This window comes from Dermacentor albipictus, unplaced genomic scaffold (genome assembly GCF_038994185.2).
Source record: "Dermacentor albipictus isolate Rhodes 1998 colony unplaced genomic scaffold, USDA_Dalb.pri_finalv2 scaffold_22, whole genome shotgun sequence".
Taxonomy (NCBI): domain Eukaryota; kingdom Metazoa; phylum Arthropoda; class Arachnida; order Ixodida; family Ixodidae; genus Dermacentor; species Dermacentor albipictus.
This window is the reverse complement of record NW_027225576.1, coordinates 430125-444820: the sequence shown is the minus strand read 5'-3', so window position 1 is coordinate 444820 and position 14696 is coordinate 430125. Positions and strand designations below refer to the sequence as shown.

The window sequence follows — 14696 nt, the reverse complement described above, 5'->3', positions numbered from 1 at the left end:
ATATACCGTATTTTCCAGTGTACAACTCTCATTTCTTCTTTAAATTTTTTTCACCGGTGTGTCTTACAGAATAGTGCAACTTTTATACTTCTTTTGGAAAAAAACATCCGTCAAAATCAGATTGGATACTATGGCCACATGAAGCGCGTCGGGTTGACCTCCTTTGGCAGTTCCTATGGTTTGTGTGCACGCTATGGAGGTACCGGGTTCTTCTCATGATGAAGTTGCCGAGCACTATGTGAGAAGGACAGAGCAGCAATGCAAGCAGCGGCAGGCTGACCGCGAGTTGACTGGCTCCGAAGCCGTCGCATCTGCAGATCACTTTAAAGAAACGAAGTGTGCTGTTGCGCAAACTACACTGTTACTGCCAGAGTACAAGACCCTACCGCCCTCCTGCGCTGCCTTCCTGCTTTCTTCCCTTGTGCTCGATTCGGCCGACCGTCGCACGCTTTGATTTGCATGATGGGGTGATGTTATCGCCCTTGGGCTTTACTATATAGAACATTGCAGCTACCACGACGGTAGAAATGCGCCTAGAATGTCCATATTGCTATCGCAATTCTATATGAATGGCACCGATACGCTTGCATGTGACCCCGCTTTCCTGAAGTAAAACGTCACTATTTTTTTAAATAGTGATATTATTCAGAAAAACTGCAGTTTTGAGGAAGGTGCGACTTATACAAAGGTGGGACTTATAGATAGGAAAATATGGCAAGTGCCATTATAATGCATTAAAGTTCAGTTTTTGCAATGTGGGAACAATACGGCAGAAAATAGAGCAGTATAACTGTGAAGACCAAACTTGAAGATCTGCTTGCATTATACACTTATCACATATGCGGCCGCCTACTAAAAAAAATGATTTCACCTGCTCTGTGTGCCGAAATATGAATGCTGGCGAATTGCATGGAGTAAAAAAAAATAAAACTTAACCGCAAGAGAATTGCAAGAAGGCAGCTCAAGGCAGGAGGGACACAGGTTTATACAGTTTTGTTTTTACTTGACCAAAATATTCATTTGTGATGCGAGATACCTTAAAGAATAGTGCAAAAAGAGTTCCGAGATATTGAAAAATGCACTTCTAAAAATTAATTCTTTCTCACGAATTTCAGCCTCCAAGGACCAGGCTGCAACACAACGGGTCTAAAGCCTGCCCAGTCAGTAGACAGGGCTGTCAGAAACATCTGAGCCAACATTTCTGTACTATGTATACCTTATGAAAAGCTTCAATGTAGCACGTACATTCTTCTCAAAGCCATGCAACAACGGCATAATTCTGGCTACTACGCTTAAGTAACCTTTAGAGATCAGATGCGAACAGAGACATGAACTTTACCCGTCCGAGTAATCGCGCTTATTTTTGATGCTTTTATTCCTCGCACATATCATGATTATCTTCAGGGAGCAGAGCACATGCAGCTGAATGAATACAATTGCTCAGCTCATTGCCTTGCTCTTTCCTGCAATGTTCTTAAACTCCACCACAACATATGCCTTTTATGCTAGTGGATGAAGCATCACAGCTACTGGCCAAGATTTTTTTCGAGGAAGCACGAAAATGACGACGCGTTATGGAATTTATCGGCGCAAGGGCCAAATGTGACCAAAGAGCACCACGTGAATGGTGACGAGTTGTTAATGTAGAAGTGTATCGGACATGGTAGGGGTAACCTGGCTGCAGAAATGGCTAAAAGTTAGGGGTGTGCCAATATCAAAATATTTAATTTCGAAGCGAATTTGAATAATCAACACCAAGTGGAAATGGAGTCGCATATTTTTTTAAAATAAAGATACTTTTGGTTTTAAGAGAACGAAATTTTTTTCGCAAGCCGGATGTACAAGAAAAAAAAGCTTAGTGCACAGCAAATAACATAGAGAAAGATTTTGCTTTCTGGTTGAAGAAATTCCCTAGTGCAACACTTTTGCTTGACAGTATCACAATTGCAGTTATTTAATGTCGTGAAGGATGGGTGCTCGACATGTTCAGGGAGCAGACGCGCCCTTCCTGCATGTTAATTCCTTTAGATGCCAAAAAGAGCGGCTCACGGCTCACTAGACACTAGTTTCCGGTATCAGCATGCATCTCTTCGCAAGCCGAGCCAACAGGGGGCACCATGCTCATACCACCACTCGCATGGATCTTCTTTATGGCCCAAAATTTCAATCATGCCCATATCTTCCAACTTGTGTGTCTGGCAGTGAAAATAGCTGCTGGTTTATGAGCTTATCGAAGTCTTTCCACAGTGCTGACATGGAGGGAGCCTCTTCAGAAGCTTTCGTTGTTAAGACATCTGGGTTCCTCGGTGTGGAAATTTGTACTTTGTGAACCGTATGTCTTAGGGATTTATCCACAGTAGGAACAGACAGCTTTCCACTTCGCGGCTCATGTTGTCCAGGTGCATGATGTGGCAGCACAGTGTAGGTACTTGGGCTCATAGTGTCGGGTAGCCGTAAGCACCAGCAGGGAACCGCGATAGTTCCTCTTGCTTTTGATATGCTCCACTGCAATACATGTTGCATGCTTCGCCATACTACAAGGCTGGATTGCAGCAAAGCTGAGTTAAAGAACCAAGAACAGTATTTTTCAGTGTTCAAATTTTTCTAATAATAAAAGTACCTTTCGATTTCAATATTTGAATTTTCGAATATTCGCACACCACTACTAAAAATCAGTCACTGTGAAGTGCATAAAATATATATGTATGTTGTAAAGGTATGGCAATGACTAATGAGGTGTGCTACAAACATGAAAGACATGCTACCGTGTGATGCTGAGATTAGGATGGATAAAAAGAAAAACTGAGGAGTGGTTCTACTACCTCACCAGAGCCCTTGAATGCAAGGGACTGGAGGAACATGCCATACTATATGCAAGTATCACAGCAGCAGTTTGATGAGAGGTTGTTTTACGCGTTTCTTGTACTGACAATGTGTAGTGTATGGATGTTATTTAAAAAGTCTAAAACCGATTTGGTGTGGAATAACTGTTCTCCGCTAAGAAACATTGCCGGGTGTATTGGGATCTGCTGTAGGTATGCTAAAAGAAGAATGCTTCATTCTCTCAGCTTCTGCTTCTCTACACTCCAACAGAACAGGGAGGGCAGTCAGCCTGTTGCCACATCTGCCACAGATAGGAGGTTCATTAGTCAGCAAGTGATTGTGTGAACCGTACATGGTGCTCTATTCCAAGACAACCAAAGAGGACATCACAGAAGAGGCATTGCAGGATTGCGTGCCCCTCTACAGTCTCCCTTCCACCCCTCCAATACACCAGTCGACTGCACCGATGTTGGAGAGGTGGAAGAGACTGGAGAGAGGTATGCGAGGCTGGCGATGCGTAGGGCGATGCTACGAGTGTGCCAGGCGAGGTGCACGACACAAAAACGAGGGCAACAGAGGGAGTTTTCTTCTTTTTGGCCCCATGGATATTGCTTTCCTTTTCAGCGCAGACACCCATTAGCCAGATTAAATTGTTATAGCCAGTAATGAAGCAAGGGAGCATTGTAGTTTGTCATAGAGTACACAGACGCACAAGTTCTTAGTGTAAGGCATGCTCATTGTCATATGCATCCAATGCATCGTTGAAATCAGTACCGTAAGCGAGTTTGACTGTAGTGCTTTTACTGCTCTCATTTAAAAAAAAAATAGAAAGACCTACTTATGTTTAAAAAATTGAAAGGTAGTGCAACCTTTGTCATGACGAGTTAGCTCATGATGGGCAGTTAAAGGGAAGGATTAAAAGGAAACCAGTCCAGCACTAAAAAAAAAAGCCCTGCACACCAAGCAGCAAGTAGTTGATCCGATACATCAGCACTTTATTCACGAGTTCACTGCACACTACCACCTTTCGTTGCTGCCACTGACCAGCGTGTGCGGCGATTGTATTGCAAATTCCTACTTTTACAAAATTTGCGGCTGCCATGTGGTTTCGGCTAGCACTCCCGCAGTGAAAATGAGCAGTACGACCAATGGTCTAGTTGCAGCAGAAAAATACTGGATAGTACCTCGATATCAGTGAAGAGGTGGTAAGAAACTGCTGCGAATTCAAGTTCACACTACACTTATCTCGTGCCGTCATGGTGCCAGAGAAACTGTATGCTGCTTTGTTGCTGCACAACACAGGCACTTACAATTGCAAAGAAAGGTCACGAACTGGGCTAATTCTTTGTACGAACGACACCATGCAGAAGGTGTCACGCTTGCACCGCTAAAACGAATCGTGAAGTCCAGCATAGCCAGAACCAGTTCACGGCGCCAGCAAATTGAACGGGCCTATGGCGACGACACACTAAGGTGCCTCACCTGAGAAATGTCCACTGGAATCGGCACGACCGGTTCAGGACTTGGGACGTTCAGGCATGTCCGTGCAGTGGCGCTGCGAACTTCTACAGGACGTAGCTTGGTCCCATCTGCAGAAAGACAACAAAATTCAACATGGACTTCATAAATTGTTGCTTGACAGGTGCAGTCAACATGTTTGCCTCACTTTAACGCAATCGGCATTCTGTGAAAACATGTTGCAATGTCTCACATTGTTTCTGCCAACTTGGGCACTGGGCAGCGCATAGTGTAAATGAAATGGGCAGGCCATCAGGCTGCAATGCTGCAAGAATCAAGTTTGGCGCCAACTGTTGGATCAACTTGGGTCACGGAGCATGTGTCACTGCATATGTGGCGCTCTTCAATGAACCACTTGTGGGCGAAATTGGGTCACTGGGTACGCCCCAATAGGTATGAGCTGCTCTTGAAAATACCTTTTTCGACGAACGTGGAGCTTGGAACGTGGGATATGCGACGCAAGATATTGTTGCTATTCAATGCGACAAGTGCGGACTTCACGGCAGCATCGCAAGATGCTGCAGGGTGTTCAGGCAGTGGGAATATGGTGTCGCTACATTGCGTCAATGCTAATCACATTAACGTCAACCGTCATCTGGAGATGGTTTCTGCTGGAATTTTCATAGATGGTCACGAGCCTAGGAGGAGATGGTTTTGGATGTTTGAAGTCCACATCACCATAGTCATCAGTGGAAATCGTAAATGACAGCGCCAGAACACTTCAAGCCTATAACACTGCGCTGGCCATGTGCCTTCATAAGTGCATAGTGACCACGAACGATCATGTCGATAGCCAGCATGGTCTCGTGCAAGGCGGTTGCGGCAAACGGGAGTTTCGTTTTGTCTTGATGCATGCATCGCTTACATGCCTAGAGAGCCTCAAGGTTGCACTCCATTAATGCGTCAATAGCCGCTGCGGTTACAGCAAACAGTATTGTTCTGGCTCGGTGAAAAGCTATACAGGATAAAGAGCACTGGCTACATTGTGACAGCCACTGAATTGCATGATAGACATACCTTCTTTCATACATGACATGGAATTTTTCGGTTGCAAATACGAGTAGTGAGAGGAGGCTCTTTAGCTTTTTTAATGGGCCCGTCACCAGGCCACATTTCTAAATTTGGTTATGCGCTGGATGTTGTTACATACCTTCGAAGAGTGTTCTACAGCAACAATTTTTGAAATTCATTAATGGCAGAGATCGAAATATTTCAAAAGGCAAGCATCCTTGCCAACATAGGCATTCTCTTCATTTTCCCCGTCCAGCCTCCGCAAGCAAAATTTCTTCCCCGAGTTCTCCCTTACTGGAGTCTGAGGATGGCGTGACGAATATGTCACGAGCACCGCCGTCTTTCTCTCCTTCTCTCACACGTGTTTTTGCCGAGTGGTGCACTTCCGAAAATGGTCTAGCATGCAAGCTGTTTCGTTTGTCTCATTTCGTATAGCAGACAATTTTCCGTGCTCTCCATAACACCTCATCAGTGCCACAATCATGAGCAATGAGGCAGGCATCAGATGATGGAGCGTAAACACGACATTGGAACATGGTAGAAAATGAGTTTCATTCTCTGCGCGTGTGGTAGCACAACGTGGCAACAAGTAGACAAAATGGAAGTACATCTCCTGCTACGGTACGAAGTAAAACGAAAACACAGACATTCGGTTTGTACGTTTCCTTACTTCTCTAAACTGTAATTTGACTATTGAGGCAACAGATTAAACAAATAAGTGAAGTTGCCTTCAATAATTTTTGAAGTCACTTGTCATCATGAGCGACGTCGCAGAACTGCACAGTGGTGCGATATACGCAGACTCTCCGGCTAGGAGCATGACGCCCCTGAGGAAAGAGCAAATAGCATTTGGTTAAAAATGTAACCTCTTTCCGTAACCTATAGGGAAGCGATACCTAGCAGGCACGATCGTTGGGATGCACTGCATGCACTGCACTTGTCAGCTCAAGATTACCACATCTGGTGAGGGGCCCTTTAACGTTGTTTGTTATTTAAGAAACAAAGTATAGTCACCAACAAGCAAGATTAGTCAAAATAGAGTATTGAAAGAAAAAGTACCTTATCAGTCTAAGCAGATTATGAGTCTTGTTACAGTATTAAACATGATTCACAAATGTTCAGACAATGAGCTCACCACTGGAGCAGTCTGCTGCCAATAACTTCTGGTCCACACTGCTCGTCTTTTCGCTGGGAGTCTGCAAAGAGGGTGTCGACCGTACAGCCATGAGCATGGAATGGCCCCTAACTGTACTAGTGTATTCACTAGAATCGCTGTCAGTGGTCATAAATATCCAACATGTTTGTCTCAAACTTCACATACGGACAAAGCTCGAAAGTGCTTCATGCAAAAATACAAGTGAAAATTGATGATGATGATGATTTATGGCTAAGTGAATGTTGCCAAAGTTAGATGCCCGGCAGTTGTAAAAAAAAAATCCAATTTACATGCAGTGTAATGCTATGATGTACTACACGATAAAATTTCATTGGGAGAGAGAGTGAAAGTCTAAATTTATAAGTCGCACTATCTTCCAACTCTTTAGAACTGTGTGAATAAATAAAGTACATGCATTTGTGCTCACAAATATTTGTTGCCCATCTCGAAAACAATGCAGATGGCTATCAAGATGGCCTGACAAAACAGATTTCCAAGGCCCCTAATGTTCACCTTAGAGGGCATCTACTGCACTTGCAACACAATATATATATATATATATATATATATATATATATATATATATATATATATATATATATATATATATTGCATTTGCAGGTGCAGAAACCTCAACACAAAAAAACAACAAAAAAACTGTTTAGTGATAAAAAAGTCAATAGGAAACAAGGTGCACAATGAGATACAGCTACACAGTGCACGAGCTGGGCAAGTGGTGACAAGTGAATTCACACGTAACCACTGGTTTAGGAGATAAAGATTATACATTATCCATTTCATGCGCAACCTATCATTTTGCACTGCAATCTTGTTGCACCTTCCATCCCGTCAATTTTCTGCAAAACTTCGGCCGAAAGCTGTATCACGGATACGACTGCAGATGAGACTGGAGTGCCGTAACTATACAAGCAAGTGCCTATACGTACTAGTTTCATTGCTGCATGCAAGAACAATACTCACCCCGGAGAAGCTGTTCACTAGATCAGACAGCACGTGACGCCTTCCTTGGCTTTGCGGAGACTTTGTAAGTGGATGCACCGTGTCGACCTCTGCAATTAGACAACGGCAGGGAGTGCTATTAGGCAAGCCAATCACTAGCATGTAGGCCTATGGGGAAGCAGCCATTCTATAATCAATTTCATTACTCACAGGCAGCCCTGTGCAAGCTATGTAGGTAGTATGGTCATAAAGGTCTCAATTCGTGCGTATGTCATTGCAGTTGTGTTGCATCTATGGCAGTTTAAACCGGATGACTACTTCAGATATTGTGTTAATGTCACGCAAGGTTACATCGATGCCTGTATTTCTACTGCCATTCGCGCTTCGAGTATTTGTCACACTATGATTTGGCTGCGAATGCAAGCAGTGCGATGTGGCTGCAGGTCGCAGATACATGTCACTCCGCTTGTTCAGGGGTAAATACATCTAGATCTGCGACACATTCCACATAATAAGTCAATTTGAGACATTAATGTAGGAGACTTCACGTTGCATGGAATTACGTGAAGCATACCCATGTATTTCTTTCATATGCAACAAGACATGGGCAGCCTCATGAGGGTGTCTTCACGCTTGGTTGGCGACTCAAGGATTAGCTTCGGAAAATTGGGGAGGGCGAGGGAGGATGACGATGTGAGGCTATATGAGGAAGATGCAATTAATGTTGCTGAATTGCAGAGAAGTCATTTACATTGCACGCATGGCGGGTCTGAAGTTTTGCAGTGCACTGGCAAGAAGCCGCTCGAGCTCAGATGCATGTCGAAGCCCACTTGTAACTGACCTCCGTCATAAATGGATGTTGATGTTAGCTGGCGATCGAGAGCTGTAAGCAGTAATGAAAGTGGGAACACTGACAGCGGCTTTATAGTCACTCCGACATTTCTTGTTATTTTTTTATACCGATTACGAGAGTTCAGCACACTCTGTTATCGCACCCGAAATAAAAACCTTGGAATTCACCTTTTCTTGCTCTGGTTAGAGAAGGAAAAAACTTGGTTTGAGCCTTTTCTGGCATTGACTGCACTTGGCATTGAAGCCTGGACACTATTCCTCTTCCATCAGTCGTGTCAGAGAAAACAGTGCTTTAATTTTCTATCACACCTTAGGCAGCAAGTACTACTGTATACATCTAGTACGAGGGATGTTATGAAAATAAGTTTCGTCATTTATTTTCCCACATAAGCTTTACTGCCAAAAAAAATACACCATGGCATCATGAACTATACACCTTGCACTATTTTTGCACATAGTCGCCACCAACACCGAGACATTTGTCGTAGCATGCAATCAGTCTGAAGAAATCACTGTGTCAAAACTGTGCCCTGCGATACAAGGAACTGTCGCACAACCTGCTCCACCTCAGCACTGCTTTGGAAAAGATGTCCCAAGAGCGCGGCTTTCAATGCAGGGAACACCATTCATGCCACATAACAGCACGCACTTCCATTGGCGGCCACGTTGTCACTACATGTCTGTCCGGCATCGCAATTTGTACTGGAATAACCGCGGGCACACTGGCCTGCTACTACTCTTTTTTTTTTTTGGTGCTCTGTACGAGTCACTCTTCCTTTGCTGACACTTTTTCTGTCGAACCAGCAACGGGTGTGGATTCTTATGGCGACTGTTTCACCTAGTGCACCATCTTTTCTTTCAAAAAAAAAAAGACAAAACGTACCTTCGGGACGTCCCCGATAGTTAGCACATTCTTATCAAGGCTGAACAGCATGGTCGCATCACAGGCGACAAGTGTGTTTGGATGCACCACGTTTCCAGAAGTGTCCTTGCAGAATATATCCATATTACTAGGAATCTCTGCGCAATCCTTGCTTTGCTACACATTTGTTCGCCAGTGCACCTGGTGATGAACACGACTATCCAAAGGTGTCGCAAGGACTTCGTGGAAGGCGCATGCATGCAGCCAAGAATTAAAATAGGCAGCTCGCCATAGCCATTGCGGAAATATCAAGCTGCGTCTTGTTTCACTCCGACTCCTATGACGAAATGTGCATTTTCTACTAGTAACAAGAGCAAAAAGTTGGCAGCTGCGGTGGTCAGCTTCACAAGTATTGTGGATAGCTTAATCTTTAGGTTTAGTCAATGCCATTCTATAAGCAAAGCAATGCGGCATGTTTTGACAACTGGGGTATCACAGCATGCAATCATATTTGTAATTCCAGCTCGCGGTACGAGCAAGCGGTTTATTTGAAACTGTAGCAAACCAAAGGTAAGAGAAGGATGGTAGCGTTTTCAACGCAAGGGCAGGAAGGGTGGATAAATTTTTTGTGGCGAGGACATGACTAGCATGGCGAGGGTGAGCGAGAAAAACCAAAACTGAGGGAATTTGCCTACCTCTGCACAGGTAGAACATTTTTTTTTGGTCAAAAAAGCGAGCAACCTAATCTCGCCCTAGCATTCATGGGATCGCCTGCTACCTGTGAAGTGGAGTAAAGATGCTTTATTTGTATACGCACTGCTTTGCTGGACTCCGCACTTTAAATGTCAGCACTATTACCAAGCGATTCGAGAGCGAACACTTTAACCAGGGTGCCCCCTGGGTCTATTCAAAAGCCATTTAACAGAGGAGCGTTTAATAAATTTCTTGCTGCAGACCTTAGCTGAGGCCGCTGCAGGCCCACTGACGAGCTCGGCTTTTTAGCAGTACTTTGCATTTTGCAGCGATGCCACAGGCGAGCCTTATCTTCTAACAGTGCTTAGTCATGCTTTTGTAGATGGCAGCACACAGAAGGGGTTAAAGGAGTACTGACACAAAAATTTGAAGTCGAGATAACTTGTGAGATCGATTTAGTGGGTCACACACACATCGTGTGTAAAATATCAGCGGCGAATATCGCTTAGAACATATTTAAAATCAATTTTAAAGTACGTGCGCGCAGTCAACCGTAAAACAGAGCACCTCGCGACATTGACATCACCCGGGTCTGTAAATAGCCAAGAAAACGCTACGTCATGTGGCTACGTCACGAATTTTCGTTGGCTGCCGTGCGGCTTTACACGTGCTCTTTACACGTGCTCGCCGTCGCCGGCCGCAATATCCGAGTCGCTGCTCTCCAGTGGGTCAAATTGAAAGTGATTGGCCACGTCTAATACGGCGGCGACTCCCACATGCAGGAAATCGTCGCCGCTGGACGACGAAAACGAGGACGACGATGATGGCGAGGACATGGCAAACCACGTGCAGGCGTAGCAGACGACTAGCAACACGAAGCTCCCGTGCCGGCGCGCCGCACGCTGGCTTCGCGGCAGAGCATACGTCATGGCTTTTTGCGAACACGTGACCACTTTGTTTACACTCCCGGTGGACCGTTTCGTTGCTCTCTGAAACCGAAACTTGGACTGGTCGCTACAAAAAAGACTGCAGATAATTACCTGTCGCGCTCTGAAGTAAATGAGGTCTCGTGCCGTGATTACTGGGTCATTAACTACTTATTAAAGCAGAAAAAACCACATGGATTTTTTTTTTGTGTCAGTACTCCTTTAAACAGCCTGTAGTCAGCCTGGCGTCTCAAAAGGTGTGCAGCATCTGCAGGCACTGCACTTGACACTTGAAAGAAACCGCAGATCTAAAGAACAAGACAAATACAGCCAGGACAGGAAAACAATGCTGTCCAAACTGTACCGCTGCCACTGTAGTCAACTGTAAAGAGCTCTTGCTCGCACTCAAGCGCCAACAATTCAATGAATATCTTCCTCTGCCAATGAAACACTAGGCAGGTTTAGAAATAGCGCACACAAAAGTTGGGGGACGCACTCCACCGGGTGTACAAGACAAAGGTATACAACACGCAAAAGGAGCACAAAAGAACGCAAACTGGCCGTGGGGTTTTGGATACGCAAGGATGCTTGGGTGCGCTATTTTATCACTCGCTCGATGAAGCTCATGGCCCACAAACGTCGCAACGAATATCGAGAAACGAAACTCCAGCAATGCCAGAGCGGTTGTCGTACATCACGCGAAATTTGCCTCTTCAAATTTTATGTCGTTCTAAGTAGAACACAGTTGTTTGCCACGGTCGAGAGAGCGGTTGAAACTACAGGTTGCTCCGCCTTCATACGTATTACACGCCCCAGTTGGGTAGTCGCTTACCCTAAGTCGCGGCATTTAATGTGTGCCGAAGTCATGAGATTGTTACTAATTCCATGCTACCATGCTACTAATTCCGTTCATGAAACATTTAACGTTCAAGCGAAACAGGCACAATTCACACTGTCGCGTCAAACATTTTTTTTTATGAGAACACGCAGAAGTGGCTTTAGTGCAAGCGCTTGAATTCCGCTCGATAACAGGCGTGCGCGCACCAAAAGACCACACAGTCTTCGGACATATTAAGGCCGAACTGGCACATTTCGTAGAACGATAACACTTTAGTTAGGCTGGCGTGACGCAACTTTGGAGCGGTCGTTAACACTGTTGTGGGAGTACAGCACGCTGTACTTCTCCCCACAGCGCATTCTGCGCTTAAATTAACTCGCAAATGGAGAGTCAACGTCTGGGATGCGCAGGCGCTCACCTGTCGTCGACATGGTCTTGTGATGCGAGGTGAAGCTCCGGATGTCCGAGGCTGATGTTCGCAGAGGCTCGCTCACTTCGCCGGCGGCTTTGGGCGCTGGGCTGTTACCGCAAGACAAAATGCGCTCGTGCAGCCCGTGTTCTCGCGCGAGCATGCGCGAGTTCGTCGTTATTTTCGTTTAAGAGGAAGCTTTAGCTCGGGCCCAACTAGCTCCGACGTGGCCTATTCAAATACATGTAAAAACGCAAAAACGTTTTTCTGAGATAACCCCTGGACCGATTTTAATGAAATTTGTTGCATTTGAGAGATAAAGTTAAATTCTAGTGACTGTTGGAAGCGGAATTTTGATTTAGGGCTTGAATTCTGTTAAAAAGATTTTCAAAAATTCAGAAGTTTGAAAAAAATAGAAGCACGAAGTTTACAAACTAATAGCTCAGCATCAAGAAGAGATATCACGGTTCTGTGAACGGCATCCATTAGGTCACTCAAAGCGGACAAATTTCACATGTCATTTTACATCTTACGTGAATTTGTTACGTTGTTTACAAAATTTCTGCAAAAGACGTAATTACATATTATAAAAATTTATTAGATTCTTGTGTAAGATATCAAATTTGTCCGCTTTAGATGTGCTATTAGGCACAATTCACAGAATTACGATATCACTTTTCCTTGCTGAGTTACGGAGTTGTAAACTTGATAGTATCGTTTTCTGAAAATTTGCGATTTTTGCCAATATTTAATAAAAAATTGAAGCCGTAAATCGAAAATTCGAAACCAGCAGTCACTAGATCTTAAGTTTTTCTTTTAAATGCAACAAACCTAGTCAAATTTGGTGCAGTAGTTGCCGAGAAAAACGAATTCTCCTTTTACATGTATTTAGATAGGAGCACCGGAGCCCGTACCGGAGCTAAAGCTTCCTCTTAAATACACCGCTTGGCTATTGGCTTGGCCCTATGGCTTGGCCGCTTGGGTTCTTGTGCAGGTCGAAGCCTGGCTTTTTGCATCGATCACATAAAACTGCAAACTGTCCAGATGGCGCCATAACATTACTACCTTTGAGTAAAAAAATTAGAACTCAATTGCCAGTGAATGCATGCTGAAACAAAAGTTGAAAACCGTAATCTTTTTATGAACGTGATGTGTTGGATTTGCTTGGACATTAAGTTTACTTTTGAATGTCTATTGAATTTTCATAGGTGGTGTTCAAAACATGACGTCCATGGCGTTTATCTCAATCTTTGCATGCGCTACTGCTAAATGCAGTCAGCAAAAGCATAACCTCTGAGACGAGTATTTCTTAACAAAGGGAATTGTAGCAGGGTCATTTATTTAGAGACTGCTGATACCACCCATTTGTTTCAGCCATAAAAATCTTTATAAGCTTGTTTTTTGTTTTTGTTTTTATCTTACAAAGGATGCGCCCAAACGTACTGACTATAGCATTTTTATGGTATCCCCACAGCTTCTGCCGCATGAAACAAGCAAAATCATGCACGCTAAGAATAGTTTACACCCGTTGGCGTGCCTCTTCTGCCACACAACGATAATCGTCATCTGCCTTGATGCGTTTCCTTTCTTTAACGCTGCGAGCCCGGAACTTTCCAGTAACGAACGGCACGCGCGTTATCAGCATAGAACAGTTTACACCATTTGGAGTGCCCCTTCTGATACACTCTTAAAACGGTTGCACCCTTTGGGGTGTATATTTGTCCCACAACAATAATCGTCATCTGCCTTGCTTGCGTTTCCTTTCCTGAAAACTCGGCGCTCGCTACTTTCCTGTCGAGAATGCTGCGTCACACTGATAACGCGCATGCCGTTCGTGACTGGGAAGTACCGGGCTCGCAGCGTTAAAGAAAGGAAACGCGGGCAAGACAGATGACGATTATCGTTGTGGGACAGAAGGGGCACGCCAAAGGGTGCAAACTGTTCTTAGAGTGTACACTCTTAGAAAAATTTACACCCTTTGGGGCATATCTTGTCCCACAACAATAATCGTCATCCGTGCTGCCCGCGTTTCCTTTCTTTAACGCTGCGAGCCCGGTACTTTCCAGTGAAGAACGGCATGCGCCTTATCAGTGTGACGCAGCATTCTCGACAGGAAAGTAGCGAGCGCCGAGTTTTCAGGAAAGGAAAGGCAAGCAAGGCAGATGACGATTATTGTTGTGGGACAAATATACACCCCAAACGGTGCAACCGTTTTAAGAGTGTACACTCTAAGAACAGTTTACACCCTTTGGCTTGCCCTTTCTGCCACACAAAAATAATCGTCATCTGCCTTGATGCGTTTCCTTTCTTTATCGCTGCAAGCCCGGAACTTTCCAGTGACGAACGGCACGCGCGTTATCAGAAGAGGCACTCCAAAGGGTGTAAACTGTTCTATGCTGATAACGCGCGTGCCGTTCGTTACTGGAAAGTTCCGAGCTCGCAGCGATAAAGAAAGGAAACGCATCAAGGCAGATGACGATTATTTTTGTCTGGCAGAAGGGGCAAGCCAAAGAGTGTAAACTGTTCTTAGAGTGTAGCCTGTGAGATCTGTTTTTGTTACTCCGTGCACGCTTTGTCTTCTATGTCCACGTTCACTCTGCTGAAAGATCATGATCTGTGACAGGTTGCACCCTCCTCCCGGAGAAATT

The 14696-nt window shown here is 44.5% G+C and overlaps 2 protein-coding genes across 2 annotated transcripts in view; one reads left to right on the top strand and one right to left on the bottom strand.

Annotated features, from left to right (window-relative positions):
- The window catches only part of LOC139052354 (uncharacterized), a 40464-nt gene extending 28231 nt beyond the window's left edge, over window positions 1–12233 (bottom strand). Inside the window, exons 1-4 of the mRNA XM_070529439.1 lie at window positions 12058–12233; window positions 7490–7578; window positions 6488–6548; window positions 4306–4412 (exon numbers count right to left, since the gene is read on the bottom strand). Coding sequence (XP_070385540.1) covers window positions 4306–4412; window positions 6488–6548; window positions 7490–7578; window positions 12058–12211 — 411 coding nt within the window. The 5' untranslated portion in view covers window positions 12212–12233. The remainder of the gene's footprint in view (window positions 1–4305; window positions 4413–6487; window positions 6549–7489; window positions 7579–12057) is intronic.
- The window catches only part of LOC135897083 (uncharacterized), a 497858-nt gene that overhangs the window by 246560 nt on the left and 236602 nt on the right, over window positions 1–14696 (top strand). The gene's annotated exons all lie outside the window — the stretch shown is intronic.